We start from the raw sequence: 16,906 nt of genomic DNA on the forward strand, positions 1-16,906 counted from the left end.
AGCCTGTATTATTTTAATAAACATTGCTTCGTTGGAGATAAAAGAAACGTCTTTAGTACGTCGTTCACCTATATTTTATAGCATGTATGTTCTAATAACTACAACAAGCCTGTAGTTTTAGTAGACATAAACACTTAAGAATGTTTTAGAGGCAGAGGGCGTATAAGTTTTAATACCTCTCTTTAATATCTTTAATAGAAGTGGTTGTATGTTTGAGGCAATTTAACAGTAGGTTTTCCATTTACGAACTAATATAATGCATTAATATGCGCATGTTTATTGTTGTATTTCTCTAATGCTTTAATATAAATTTTAGTAATTTTATCTCGGGAATTATAAGGTAAATTTGCGTGCTCGTTCGTTTACAGCGTTTCGCCATTAGTGTTGTAGTTTGTAACGGGTTGATAACATTCCCGTTCCTAACGTTTCTGTATCAACGTAGGTATACTGCAATTACACCTCAAAGATTTGTTGGAGACGATTCTGGGGCGACGCAAGCGATGAGAGTAAGCGAGAACTAACAGTGGCTTCCTTAATAAAATCAACTTGAAAGAATCTATTTAAATGGTTTTTTATACGGTATATGAATGTACAGATAAAATAATAATATTTACGATTACGAAGCAGAAGAAAAATGTAAACTATTACTCACTAATTTAATAGGTACAAATCGATTATTTACTAGAAAACAATCCAATCTCTCTTTTCTCCGAACTATGACCGTACTAAAAAAATGTTCTGATTCCTAACTACCGCTTCAGCTTGTCCGTTGGTCAGTCTACGAGCGGTGTGCGGCGCCGGCCAGTTCACCCACGCACACGCATCGCGCGAGCTTTCACAAGCTTCGGCGCGACCGGCGCGGGCGCAGCGCCAGTTATGCACCATTTTATCGATGCATATCTCCGCGATGGATTTATTTGCCTCCTTTCTATCGCTTTAGTATTGTAAATTGATGGTAAAGACGGTGGGCAAGTACTATTGTTTGCGGTTTAGGTAAGGTATATTTTAAGTATTTTTAAGTTACTTAATAGGTAGTTAGGTACTTATTTACATAGTCGGACAATGAATTGACGAGATTTCTATTGTATATTTGACAATAGTAGGTATGGACCAAGCTCTACTTAAAATTATTTACTTATCTGAAATAAATATTCAAGCCTGCGCGTTCAGATGCGAACAACATGTGTTACTATCTACTTACTTTGTTGCACTGTAGTTTCATTTCATTGCACAATACTGTCAGTGGGTAAAGCAACACGGTGATATTGATAGTAGCTTTAATGTTTACATACAATGTGCAGTGCAATGGGGACTCCTTGTGTTCTGGCGGGAAGCTGCGCGTGACAGCCTTCAGTCAGCGCCGGCTAGTTGCGCGCGCGCACGCATCGCAACCACTCCGTGCCCGCCGGACCGCCGCGCCGTTTGTTTACCACACGATAACATCGTGCCATCGTGAGAACTGTCCGACTATGAACGAACTCTTGAATAAAACTCACATAACCTTAACCTGATTCAACTGATTGTATCAAAAATTAAATATTCAATTTGATGACTTTCTGTTAGTGAGATGTCAACGCCTCGCCCCTTTAATAAGCAGTCGCCGCTACATTATACTCTTCTAGAGGCATAAATAACGCGCATAATGTGACAGATATATTTGTTGCAACCGTATTTAGGTGTGTTAACCAGCGATTCTGCAACATGAAACCCTCAATGGTTATTGTTTATGTTATCGCTGCGGCGATCATCGTCGGGGGCGAGATCAGGATCCGCGGCAAAGTGAGAAAAAGGAACACAACGCACAGAAGGCACAGGGAGATCCTACCGCCCTGCAGCTTTAATGAGACGATAATCGAGGATGAATGGTCGCTGATGGAGGCGATAGGGAAATCCAAGTATATTTTTACGGGTAAAGTTCTAAATGTGAGGAAGTTAAAGGCAGTGACTGAGGATCGGAAGAGATCTAATTTGTACAGAGTGTATTTCCGGAGAGTGTTGAAGGGGGACGCGAATGAGTTGGGGATGTTTATGAAGCTGGAGGGAAGTGGGGAGATGCTGAGCGGCGCGACGTTGGTGGCGGAGCGGCCACGTGCGCGGGAGTGGTGTGCGCCGGCGCCGCGTCCGCGCCTCTCCGCGATTTTCCTCAGCGACGGAGTTTTCACCGACGCCGTGCGAGGGCCCACCCCGCGGCTGCGGCTGGTCACCGATCCAGTGCCGCTCACTTTGTATCATCTGGACAGGATAAATGCTGCCGTAAAAGGTAAGTACCTAACTGTTGCTACGTTTATGTGGATGTAACTGTACTATAAAAGACATTAACTATTTACCTACTCTGTAGTCAGCATAGTGTCGCTCATTTGTATATTTTTAAAACAGCAAACAAGAATTAATGAACTGTACGTTATCATTACTACTTTAGTTAGCTACAATATTGCTTTGGCATGTGAAGTGTATGTGTGCATGTGGACGAGCGGCGATAAATCTCAATAATTACTTTATCAGACGCGCATCAGCGAGCAAATAAAGCAAAACCTAATGCGGTGAACTTTAACGAATACAATCGGTTTATCGTTGAAGAAATTACAATACTGCGTGGGTGCCGCATCCATAATGTACCGAGCACTGAGCGGAGGGCTTGATCGACATCTTGACAACTGTTCGTTAACTTAATGGAGCGCCGCAGTCGGTGCGTTTATACCGGCCGTTGGAGTGCATAAACACGTTCAGATCAATCAGTAATGTACGTTATGCCACAGTAATTCCATTTGTAACGTATCACAGGATTATTGCGATATAAAGCGACCTCTAGAATATCTTAGTTTGCAGCAGAAATAAAGTTTTTATGGTTGCTTTTTCGATTTCCTCAACCGCCAACCGCGTATTAAGCTGTACTCCACGATAAATTGAGTTACGGTCATTCGTTAAAGTCAATAAACTTTTGTCCGTCGTGATTGAAATAATGATTTTGGTTTTATTATACATAAATTGCATTAAAGTGTTTTAGTAGCATTTTACGCCTTTGCACCGAATAAAACTAGAGCATGTTTTATTATCTTAATTTGCAAAATATTTTTAACTTAAGTACTTACAGTTACAAATTGTAAGTAGGATTAAGTTATAGCATCTCATTCGATGTTTTCGATTGGATTCGTCAATTTTGTCCCTCGTAGATTGGTTTCAAATGCAATACGGAGCATGCAGATTATTTTTTCCGTAAAGCGGATTAATATTATACTTACAAATCGGCAATATTGAGTTGGTGCCTGCGTAGTGGATTTTTACAAATTTCAGATACCATTCGACTAGCTTAAAGTAGAGAAGTGTATTTGAATTTTGAGAGCAAATCAAGTTATTAGATGTAAATCCATGCTCTCTGTTATTATTTATTGCTAAAGAAAGCTTGCTTATTGCCAGCATCAAAGTTTTGAATGAGTTAGGGGATTTAGGCTTGATTATTTGAGTGGATTAACCTCTCATATGCCGAGATACCAGACTCAATAGATTTTACATTGTGTCTGGTCGAGATCCGCGTTCCGGTGTTCGAAAGATTAAGGGACTTAGGCTTGCGTTAGATGTAGGATGAATTGGTCAATATGCATCAGTTAGCAAGGTACAGTGCGATCCAGATGTACTTAGGTACTAAGTATAGATTAACCCTTCTGACTCTTTTCGGCGTAAGCACTTTCCTATGTTTTATTTCTTCAGCAATGTAATTCTCTGAGCTTCGAAAAAGACTTGTATTTGCATCAAGAGTGAAAAATGTAAACGTATTACAGTGAGATGGTATTTAATTGAATTCTCGATGGGTCACGAATAGACTGTACTGCGAGTCAAATACTCGGCAATAAATTTTATTGCGAGAAACATTTTAACCTAAAAATTCCGAGGATTCAATTTAAGCCTCGCATAATCTGGCGACGAGATAGATATCGCGACGTACATCCCACCCGGATTCCTTTTATAAATTGACTTGAATTTTAAAATCGAGTCAAAAAGAAATACAGCCATTAGTATTATTTCCTTTATCACTTCTGACAATTGCATTGTTATGTTACACTAAATTGTTCTATGAATGATTCAAAATATTTGTGGATCTACAGTTACAGGAATTCAACGCATTGAATTTGCAACTCGGCTGTATTTTAGGAATTCAATTAATAGTACTGAACTATAGCTTTATAATGATACTACAGCTACCAAATAAAAGTTGGTATACTATTTTAGCTTTGGTATCACAATATACCTTGAAAACTTAATATATGTAAAAAACATATTATTTGGAAAAAATAGTGATGCGCACATTGTTAATACTCGGAATATAAATAAACTTTCTTTAAATTGTTTTTTTAAAGCAATTTAATTTATGTACTACCATTATTGTATATGCTTAATTATAATAAATCTCACGTCCCGTAACTCCTATTGCTTTCTGCTAATGGATCTACACCCGTCATAAGTATAATGATCGATATGTGGGCTGGTTATCAGGCCATCGCTCATGATATACAGATAGATCATCATGTTGAAGAGGACTTATGTCTAAGGCTACTCTTTACGACGAACCTGTGTTAATAAGCAGCCGAACGCTTTATAATTCATAGTTAAACACATAAGTACCTGATTAAATTCAAAAATATTTATTCACTAGGTAACATAATTACACTTTGAGTCGTCAATTTTCACATAACGAACGTCTCATTCGCCTAAAACTACTGCAGCTTCTCAGTACCTACTGATACAGGTGTATAGCCGGGGAAAAGAAGCTGCAAGAAAACCCTCGGCACAGGGCCTTAGATGTTTTTTATTTAAATGCTAAAATATTGTTATACAATTTAGTAATTTGCCTGCCTAATACCAGTTCCCAGACAGTTAATCCCATGCATTAATATCTTCTAAATAATCACTAATCTTGTAATCATCTTTTTTACATATTTTCTGTTTAATTACTGTCTTAAAACTGTTAAATTCTGCTTTTCAGCATAAATGATATTGGCCATCAATACATTTATTGTTGATTTTGAATTACATTCTTATTTTCGATTTTTGTCTGTCTGTTGTCGTCGGGAGGAGAATATCTCGGGCGTCGGGTCGTAGACACACATAATATTCTGAGGCGAAATTTATTTAAAGCATTATATTATAACTATATGCTATGCGTATGCATGCATGCATGTAGCAGACGCCCATTTAAAACATCATCAACATGTCATATTCAAAAACTTATAAAACAACGCATCAGAAACTGCCAAAAAGTTGTGCCTTAAAAAAGACGATATCTACGATGTAAAAGAAACAAGTAGGCATATGATTCCATTATCTTGACTGTGCCTAAAAATTTAACCTCCAATCAAACCTAGGTACGCAGACTTTAGATGTACTGCGATTAATTATTATTTACATGATTGTTAGCACCGCTACGTTGATATGAACCCTGTGAAATTGCTATTCCCTTTGTCGCGGCTCAGACGTATCCAATGTCACAGCTTAGCGACGAGACGTTTGTAGCAAAGTAGTGTATACCACAGGCGTATCAGTCTTGTATCAGAGATGTATCAGGGACACAGTCTGGGTTACGTTTTAAACCTAAACGCAACAAATAACGTGGGCTTCGAGTAGACGCTGCTTACTAATAGTGCTTTCTAATTAGAAAAAAAACATACAGACACAATTTGATGGCTCCTTTATACTTCCTACGCGGATGGTCAAAGCCAGTGATACTTGTCGCGTCGCGCGCGATGCGTAACTTATGCGTAGAGACAGGGCACAGACAGATAAACCACGGCCTAGAGACGTGTGCGATATAATCGCATCATTAGGGCGCCAGACGGTGCACATTGAAAATGCTTGCCAGGCGATTAAAGTGTTCTTTTTCTGAAATCTGATAAACGAACGAAATAAATATCTGATGCTTTGTGTTTTTTTTTCTTTTATGTCTGGTAATACATGATCCGAGGAAATTCAAGCAAAGGTGCTTGAAATCTTTATTTTTCTAGTTAAATAAATAAATAGTCATATCACGTGCCACGTGGTAAAAACACCTCCACCAACCCGCAGTGGAGCAGCGTGGTGGAGTATGCTCCATACCCTCTCCGGTTGATTGAGAGGAGGCCTGTGCCCAGCAGTGGGATGTATATAGGCTATTTATGTATGTATCACGTGGCGCTGCTGCGGCTTTTGAATGGAATCAGTAAAAGTCCTAGTAGGTAAAAGTGTATTATTTAATTTGCTTTTTTGGCGAAACTATTGACATGACACTTCAGGCATATTTTTGTGTATTAACTAATCTTTGGTATCTTGGATGCCGTCAAAGTATTTTAAAATCCGTTAATCCTGGTCCTCGATCAGATGGCGCAATAGAATCTATATGGAAGAATGCTCATCAGCCCGTGGCATCGATACTTAAGCGGGGCATTATCTGGCCACCACATCGCAGGAGGCGTTACAGAGAAAGTAATGACCAGGTACATCCATCACTGAACCACACACGAAGGTTTAGATTAGAGCTTGGTGAATATGTTTCTGAAAAATATTTCTCTTTTTGCCTTGAATATAATTCATTAATTGGCGGGACAAATCATGAACGCTGAGAGCTCTTACTGGGTTTGAATAAATTCTGTAGATAAATATACCTACGGTAAAGGATTTGGCGGGAAGAAGAGAGAAATGGCGATTACTCCACCGACAAGAGCGCAGCTTTTAAATAAAGAGAGAGATATTCTAATATAAATATTTTTTGACAAACAATGATATTTGAAGAGCCTGTGAATGACAATTTATAACCATTTTAGGTTCTTTTTCAAGGAGCAGACATTGTGTTTATCCGATATTTATACGTAAGAAATCCTTTCTTTTCGAGAGTCCTAAATCGTAAGCCCTAACATTTCCAAAAAAGAAATACAGAATTTTATTTTTTTATTCTATGATAACATTATACTTACCTATTCTATCAGAAGTACCAAATGACGATAATAATAATTCAGTGTTAGAGATAACTTTGAAACGCGATAGTGTTGTTACCGTGCGAGATGACAAAATTAAATGTTGAAATATTGTAATTGTTGGCGAAGGTCTACGACACGCTCGCGCCACGCACACATCCACAAATCACATTACGACAACCTCTATAAAATAACACAACAAACAGAACAGAATTTTAGTTTCCGACAAAAAATAACGAAACAAAACGTAGAGATCTCTAGATGGATTGAAAACGAATATATCAATAGAGAAGTTTATTTGACTCTCGAGAATGCAATCACATCTTACATCCTCGGCGCTCCGAACTTCAATTTCGATCCACAGTCTTGACGTAAATATTTGACGATATTGATCTTAATTTTCAATCAAGTTTGGGGGCTATAAATCTAAATAATGAACCAGTATGAAAAATGTTTTTAAATATAAAGTGCGACGTTGAAGATTCGTCAAGAAAGCGAGCGACCGACTCGCCCGCCTACGCTCGTTCCACTTTCCAAATTCTTCTTGTTGCAATCACCTATGTTAAGTGTTGTGGCGGTAGACTCATTATTCTGGAACTGTTTTGTAAATATTAACTTAAACTTTCTCGATTCTTGCTAAAATAATGAAATATACAAAATAAGACAGTATTTCGAAACTGATATTATATATAAGCTGACATAAATTGATTAAGAGGACTCACCAAAAAAGTCTCGCTATAAGGGTTCCGTTTTTTCTATTTGCGGTACGGAACCTCCGAAAGTAAATTGTTTGAAACTTGGCAATTGCGTTCGAAAATTATTCCGTGTCTGTGCCTACACGCGGCCCAATACCGCCAAAAGCCAGATCTAGTAAAAGAAAATATCCTATTTAGATACATATAAAACGAAACTAAGTAAAAAAGAAACTATACATAATCCTTGTTTAAAATCCTAAAACGACACGAAAGTCGACGTCATGTGTAAAGTCAATAGATGTCGTGCAAAATTGAAATCCATTACGGCGGAGTAGGGCACGAAGAAAATAAAAATTGCCAACACGGTGCACTTACGCTTTCACGAGGTGGTTGATTTTGGGATGCGAAGTGTGCAGTAAACGGGGAGAGGCGGCATTCCTTATTACAGTTCCGTACTCCGGGTAAGGTGAAAATAGCCAACATACAAGACATAATTTCGTGGCTGACTTTGCAAACTGACGTATCTGCAACTTATCGCTAAAATAATTTGTGTCTTATTGACAATAGCAACGAAGACACGACGAATTCATTAAAAACATCATAGAAGGAAAGCTAGAAGGAAAGAGAGGAAGGGGAAGACCAAGGAGAGCTTACATGGAACAGATTAAAGAAAAGGTTAACGTCGTGTCTTATAGGGAAGTCAAGGAATTGGCCTTTGATAGACTGGAATGGAAAATGCTACACCGACAAGAGCGTGGCTCTTAAATTGATGATGATGATGACAATAGCAACGGCAAAGGTTAACGTCATGTCTTATAGGGAAGTCAAGGAATTGGCCTTTGATAGACTGGAATGGAAAATGCTACACCGACAAGAGCGTGGCTCTTAAATTGATGATGATGATGACAATAGCAAAAGGTGCAAATCAGTTTCGCCAAAAATTTAAGATACGTCAGTTAGCGACGTCACTGACGATTTGTACGTAGGGTGGACTTATTATTTATTCGTAGGTAGGGTGGTACCTACACAGCATAACATAACATAGTATCATATCTGTATCTTCGAAGTACTAAATATATACTAGCGAGTCTATCGCCATCAACCGGGCACTAATTCTGAAAACCACGTGATATCAATTTATCTTTGACCCACACATGAATACGAAGTCATAAAGTCGAATTCGGTGCTTTAGAGCATGAGCTGAGGTTTGAACACTATGTAAGTCATGCGTTCTCCGAACACGGCTATCACGAATTCATGGGTAAACAGGTATGCTTGCTATGTCTTTTCTGATGTATCATATTCATTCTCTTTTCATAAAATACCTTCTATACTATCGTACGCAACTTTCCCTTTTTAGAGGTTAGATTTCCAAAACTCTCTTTCTGCAACTTTGTTACACTACCAATCAGTCCTTGTCTATAACATGAAAGGAAAAATGCAAAATTACAACTTACTAGCTTTAGAAAGAAAGAAAGAAACGTTTATTATAAAGGGACACCACAGTAATAAACATAAAACAAATATATATTATTATAAAACACGGAGTAACACATAACTTACAATCTAAACACATAATAAAAACAACTTACTTTAAGGGTTTGAACTTTACATAAGTATATAATAAATGATATCAATATAATGTCACTCATTCAGTCTGTTTCTATTTTTATAGATATACTTACTAACAAAATAAATGTAGGCCTCAGACTGTAATAGCAGTTAAAAAGCATTCATTTCATTAAACAAGTTATTCTTGCAAACTTACTTTTCAATGTACTTGCAGGAACAAATTAAGCTCAGCATTCTTACACCAGCATCTGATATTAAAAGCATTATCTCTTCGTATCTACACTCGTTAAGAACTGTATCCGATGTTCTGTTTAGTACAAAATGCTTATAGATTTTTTCAAAAAAATTAAAAATGCAAATTTTATTGATGCATAAAGATATACACGCAGTTACTCTTTACTGGTTATTTTCTTTTTTATTTACATGGATCAAGACTTCATTACATTTTTAAATTGAAGAACCGAAACATTTTCTAGTTGGTAGTGAATGTAGCGACAATAATGCGAGTAGTGGATTGCCGACAATCGCACATGAATATTCAGGGGTGCATTCAGACGTAGAGGCGCGTCTGCAATAACTGCTGCACCACGTTGCTCTTGTCCTCATCGTGCCAAAAATGCTGACATTTATGAAACAACTATAAGTGAATATAGACGGTTGTCTTTATCACACATTACGGAATACCATAACGTAAATGCTCCTAAGCTACTAATGCTTTAATGATATCTTTCAATTCCATAAACGAAGTTCAATTTGTCCATTTACTTACAATGGGCACGGACATAAATGGATCGGTCAAGTAAGTGGCGATAAACATTAAACCAATCCCTTTTCTAGGCATAACGGCGATTAACGTAGATAACGTAAGTCACATTTGTTTACGTTAACGAAGGTTGCATCGAATTGCGAGGTCTCCAGTCTACGCGCGAGGCTGCGCTGGCGCACGCGTCTCGCCGGCGCCTCACTCTTGCGCAACACCGTGTCCGCCGCGTGTTTACGAGCCTCCTCTATCAAAAGTTTCCACATAAAGCCAACGAGATGGCTTTTACCTATATCGGTGTATGACATAAAATACAACACATTCACACCGCCGCAATAAAGATGAAGATTCAATTTTGGATATTATTACTCTACTACTTCACTTTAATTCATGCACATTTCCGTATAAGGGGCGCGGTGAGGAAGCGCGACGCGAACCGCAAGAAAAACATTAATGTCCCCAAATGTGTTCCAAACGAGACGATTACTAATGACTACGAGATTCTGTCGTCAGCTGTATCTGAATCCAAATACATTTTCAGTGCGCGCGTCCTTAGCGTGAGGAAGATAAAGCGTGGCAGCAAGCCTCGCGGTCGAGTGTTTATGTCTTATAAGCTGTACGTGCGACTGGTGATGAAGGGGGATGTGGCCGAGATGCGCGGCCACGTGCTCGCCGGGGACCAGCGCACGCTCAACGGCGCGATTGTCTACGCAGACTGGCTCCGGACGAATAAGTGCGCTTACAAATTGTACAGACATTCTTCAGGCATATTTTTGAGTGACGGCGTCCACGAGGACTTTATTGGTGGGAACGCGCCACGGCTGCGGCTGTTGAACGAGCCTCTTCCCCTGTCACTTTACGATTTGGATAGAGTGAATGCCGCGTTGAAAGGTAAATGTTTGCCGTCATAAGGTGTCGACTGTGTGCCTACATGGTACACAAGTTATAAACTTACGAGCTTTTCATGTTAGCAGTGTTAAAACTTTATTATGTTCTGCAAATGGATTTCAACACTTCAAAGTGAAGCTACGGTGTTACCATTAGTGAGTCAGAATCACAAACGGTATATTTATTAACCAGTCATGCAAATAAACGCGCGTTATAAAAGCGTTTTATGTGTGTAACAGACACATAAGATACCTTTAAGATTAAAGTTCTATGGACGGGGTATAAGTTTAATAAGCAAAGCGGTTTGCATGGATTTCTACTGGTTGCTGGTAGTCATATAATCGAATAGCCAGCCTACTGACAACTTTTAGTAATCATCGTAAAATTTTCGCCTATTGAAAATTCGCTTCTTGATATTAAGTGGGGAATAAATATAATGTTTACTGCTGAGGCTGCTTTCCAAGCCATTATTGTTAATATTTAAGTATAGGTACCTGCCTATTATATCTAACGACGTGATCAGAACTTAAAAGTTTTCAAATGGAATGTGAATATATTATAAACCTTAATGTGTAATTATTATTTTTTAAATTACGTTTTACAGTAAAGTACTAAAAATAAACGCGCTTACTTACTACTTGGATGGTTAAGTACTAACTAATAATATAAGCTTCCGTGATCCTTTTTACGGTAATTTTGTATTCAACATAATTCCCGCAATGGCTAGGGAGATGACGGTCTGTAAAATTACGTATGTTGAAAAAGAATAAGAGATTTCTACAACAACATAATTCTCCAGACAAATAATTTAATTAAAATGCCCATGCACTCGTTGTTACGTGTCACAACCTGTGAGCTTTCTTTCAACAACAAGAACATATTATAGGATTATTTGTTTGTAGTAGGATCATTTATTGGATTGATGCCCGTAACCTCAAATGAGACAACAGAGCCACTAGTAATCAAAGTCAACTTTTTTTTTTTGATATGCTGCGGTCCCTGCACTAAGCTAACTTGCAGGCACTGTTGATACGAAGTCCTAAGATGGATATGATGAACCTTGCGGTGACAAGGGATCAGCCTATCGCCCTCTGTAGCGTCTGTACCTTATTGTACCACCTACATAAATTCAGTAGTACCAACTACTAAGCTATTTTCAAGTAAGTAATACAAGTGAACTATTACTGCATGTATCGGGACTGCAAATACTATCCCTGCAATAACCTAATTTTATTTTAAGTTATATCTGTTATTTTCTTATTCGCCGAATCGGAAAGGGACGGATGACTGACAGCTGTTAATTTTAAAAAGAATAAATGAATGAATAATCCGGACGAATCAAATAGGTATTTCGCTGGTATGCAAACCGTTTGACGTAACGTGTGCTTTTAACTTAATCTGTCGTGTTATTGGCCAATGTAATTTTTTTAGAGACTCGTTTTAGATTTGTGCCTAAAATTTACGTGTGTTCCGTACATTTCATGTCTGTCGTTTATCCGTCTCTTTCCTTTTCGGCGGATAAGAAAATGACAGATAAAATAAATAAAAATACAATTCATTTATTTCGGGTAGGTACCCATATTGTATGATATAAAAATGACAATTACATAGTGTCTGTTTAAATTAAGAGTTACAATCAAAAATTTTATAATAATAATGAAATCAAAGTTAAAATTATTAAAATGAAACTTATTAAAATCAAAAACTAATTAATATAAACATAAAAATAAAAGTAAAATAACTTATTTATTACTTATTTTACTTACTGGAATCAGCACCATTACCTATGAAATCACATTCTCAGATGAGCAAAATAAAAAAAAGTTTCGCAATTTGTCTCTCAAAAGACAATACCTACCTACACAATTTCATAAAGAAAGAGTCATTTGCGACGATATTACTTGCGTCATAATAGACCAGGCAAAGTGCGTTGGCGGCGGTCAAACGTGAACATACTACTTATAGTGCACCTATATATAATTCTGTCATAGTATAGCATACAAAGTCATTTTAGAAAAAAATATACTTACAGGTTGTGATGAGCTAAAGTTTAAGGCAGATAAGACATTCAAGAAAAAATATATTTGTGTAAAAATTGACGATTCAAAGTGTAACTATGTTACCTTATGAATAAAGATATTTTTTGTGTTTCAGTTTGTATGCCTAGACATCTTAAGGTGTCACATACATAGACAAGAACACACGAATATAACCCCTATTAAAGTTAGACCGAAATAACCAACTACGCATGTTTAGGTATGAAAAAATATAACATATCGTGATAGAATTTATGATATCACTAAGCAAGAATTCCTTTTTACTACAATATTGTTATTTTATACGAATAGAACGTAAAAATTCCATCAAGTGACATTACTCTACATATTTATATATGTAAGTTGCCTATTTAAAATGTTTCTTTCCCAACGTTAACACTACTAAGTTGTTTTAATAACCGTCTTTACGTAGATTTCTACATCATTTAGCTATTTACTTACAAATTAGTGTAGGGGAATTCGAAAGGAAATATCGAATAGGTCTGCCCGATATCTAGTCCGACGTATTATTTGATCATTACGCTTAAACATCGGTCTATCGCAGTCATTATAGGGGTTTAAGATATGTCGTGTTATTTAGAAAGGTAAAAGAGATAATCCGTGATAGCCTAGCCCGTTTCGGAGAACGCGTGACTTATATTTCGGTTCGAATCCTGGTTTGGGTTTTAAACAACTAAATTCCACTTTTGTGAACTTGATCATAGATAATTGATATCACGTGGTTTCTAGAATTTGTGCTATATTACATGGGACTTAAATAGCTGGCGAGGAGTAATTATAATATGTCACAGCGCGTGTGTTCGATAAATTTTATGCCTGACGAATACTCGTCCCTTTTCTTTTTGGCGGACAAAAATGACAGGTATAACTTAAAATAAAATTAGATTTTTGTGTACTGGAATCAGAATCATTTATTTGCTAATCATATCCATTATCACATTAAACAGTCCCCTTTCTCTTTTGCATGCTGATATTGAGAAAGTAGTACGTGGCATACATATATACACTCAAGTAATTATTTCCTATTAGGGTAGGCAGAGTTGCATCCCGGGTTCTTCTCCGTTTCTTTTACATATCACATCACTAATTTAAGAGCCACGCTCTTGTCGGTGTACAATATTCCATTCTTGTCTATCAAAGGTCAAATCTTTTACATATAAGTATCCCTATTTAATAATAACGTACGTAGTATATCGTAATGAACTACTTACCCACTGTGTAGTGTGATAATAAAATATTAGGTATGTTTTCGTCAGGAGTCGTGTGTGTTATCTTTGATTAGATTAGGAGCATTCTTATTATACATAACAATAAAGTAAAGTAAAGAGACGACAAGATTCCTTTGACGAAGTAAACAACGCCATTTCAGAGGTAGTGGACTGGTTTACTGTAAACAACCTGCTACTTAATGAAAATAAAACAAAATATGTTTATTTTACGTTATCGAATGTTAGTAGGCCGCTTGATTCTATTATTGTAAAAAATAAGGAATTGGACCTTACGGATACTGCTGTATTTTTGGGAATTACTTTGGAAGCTAAGCTGCAATGGAGTCCTCATATTGATAAGTTGTCCAAAAGGCTCAGCTCAGCAGCATTCGCGGTCAAAAAAATTCGTTTAATAACCGATGTAGAAACCGCGCGATTAGTTTATTTTGCCTACTTCCACAGTCTAATGTCGTACGGCATCTGGCTGTGGGGTCATGCTGCAGATATGAACAGCATTTTTGTTCTGCAAAAGCGAGCCATTCGGGCGATTTACAAATTGGGACCCAAGATGTCACTAAGAAATAAATTTAAAGAAATTAATATTTTAACTTTGGCATCACAATATATCTTTGAAAACTTAATATATGTAAAAAAACATATAGGATTATTTGCAAAAAATAGCGATCGGCACATTGTTAATACCAGGAATAAAAATAAACTTGCTTTACAAGTCAGTCGATTACATAAGATTACTAAATCTTTTAAGGGGCAATGTATACGTTTTTACAATAAGATTCCCATTGACATTCAGAATTTGCCTTTCAACTGTTTTAAGACAGTAGTTAAACAAAAACTTTACAAAAAAGGTTATTATAAAGTTAGTGATTATTTAGAAGATATGAATGCATGGGATTAACCGTCTGAGAACTGATATTAGGCAGCTAAATTACTCAATTGTATACCAATATTTTATGTTTATTTTTATTTTTTTTTTAAAGAACGTCTAGGGCCCTGTGCCGAGGTTTTTCTTGCAGCTTCTTTTCCCCGGCTATACAGGTTGTGAGAAGCTGCAGTAGTTTTAGGCGGATGAGACGTTCGTTATGTAAAATTGACGATTCAAAGTGTAACTATGTTACCTACTGAATAAAGATATTTTTGAATTTGAATTTGAATTTGAATATTTTGCTTAGTTGTATGGAATAACGTCTTCGCATATTGAGAGTTTCACTCCTCACATTATGTACTTACTAGGACTTTGAATACTATACTTACTTCTCTTCAAAAAATCGAAACACTTCCCAATTTATTTTTTGTAAACAAAACTCGAATTCGGTAAAATTTTATATTTGAGTTTGGAACATTAATTTATAATACTCGTTGTATATTGTCATTATTTTTCATTCAAATAAGTACCTATATACTCGCATTATATTTATATATAACAAAATATATAAAATGCGAATATATATATATATATATATATATATATATATATATATATATATATATATATATATATATAGACAAATAATTTAATTAAAATGCCCATGCACTCGTTGTTACGTGTCACAACCTGTGAGCTTTCTTTCAACAACAAGAACATATTATAGGATTATTTGTTTGTAGTAGGATCATTTATTGGATTGATGCCCGTAACCTCAAATGAGACAACAGAGCCACTAGTAATCAAAGTCAACTTTTTTTTTTTGATATGCTGCGGTCCCTGCACTAAGCTAACTTGCAGGCACTGTTGATACGAAGTCCTAAGATGGATATGATGAACCTTGCGGTGACAAGGGATCAGCCTATCGCCCTCTGTAGCGTCTGTACCTTATTGTACCACCTACATAAATTCAGTAGTACCAACTACTAAGCTATTTTCAAGTAAGTAATACAAGTGAACTATTACTGCATGTATCGGGACTGCAAATACTATCCCTGCAATAACCTAATTTTATTTTAAGTTATATCTGTTATTTTCTTATTCGCCGAATCGGAAAGGGACGGATGACTGACAGCTGTTAATTTTAAAAAGAATAAATGAATGAATAATCCGGACGAATCAAATAGGTATTTCGCTGGTATGCAAACCGTTTGACGTAACGTGTGCTTTTAACTTAATCTGTCGTGTTATTGGCCAATGTAATTTTTTTAGAGACTCGTTTTAGATTTGTGCCTAAAATTTACGTGTGTTCCGTACATTTCATGTCTGTCGTTTATCCGTCTCTTTCCTTTTCGGCGGATAAGAAAATGACAGATAAAATAAATAAAAATACAATTCATTTATTTCGGGTAGGTACCCATATTGTATGATATAAAAATGACAATTACATAGTGTCTGTTTAAATTAAGAGTTACAATCAAAAATTTTATAATAATAATGAAATCAAAGTTAAAATTATTAAAATGAAACTTATTAAAATCAAAAACTAATTAATATAAACATAAAAATAAAAGTAAAATAACTTATTTATTACTTATTTTACTTACTGGAATCAGCACCATTACCTATGAAATCACATTCTCAGATGAGCAAAATAAAAAAAAGTTTCGCAATTTGTCTCTCAAAAGACAATACCTACCTACACAATTTCATAAAGAAAGAGTCATTTGCGACGATATTACTTGCGTCATAATAGACCAGGCAAAGTGCGTTGGCGGCGGTCAAACGTGAACATACTACTTATAGTGCACCTATATATAATTCTGTCATAGTATAGCATACAAAGTCATTTTAGAAAAAAATATACTTACAGGTTGTGATGAGCTAAAGTTTAAGGCAGATAAG

The 16,906-nt window shown here is 36.3% G+C and overlaps 1 protein-coding gene across 1 annotated transcript in view; it reads left to right on the top strand.

Moving 5' to 3' along the window:
* The first annotated feature begins 1,460 nt into the window (after nucleotides 1–1,460).
* Nucleotides 1,461–16,906, top strand: part of LOC126375487 (uncharacterized) — an 88,941-nt gene continuing 73,495 nt past the window's right edge. Inside the window, exon 1 of the mRNA XM_050022444.1 lies at nucleotides 1,461–2,260. Within this exon, the coding sequence (XP_049878401.1) occupies nucleotides 1,702–2,260 (559 nt within the window). The 5' untranslated portion in view covers nucleotides 1,461–1,701. The remainder of the gene's footprint in view (nucleotides 2,261–16,906) is intronic.

Source organism: Pectinophora gossypiella, chromosome 2 (assembly GCF_024362695.1).
Source record: "Pectinophora gossypiella chromosome 2, ilPecGoss1.1, whole genome shotgun sequence".
Lineage (NCBI taxonomy): Eukaryota > Metazoa > Arthropoda > Insecta > Lepidoptera > Gelechiidae > Pectinophora > Pectinophora gossypiella.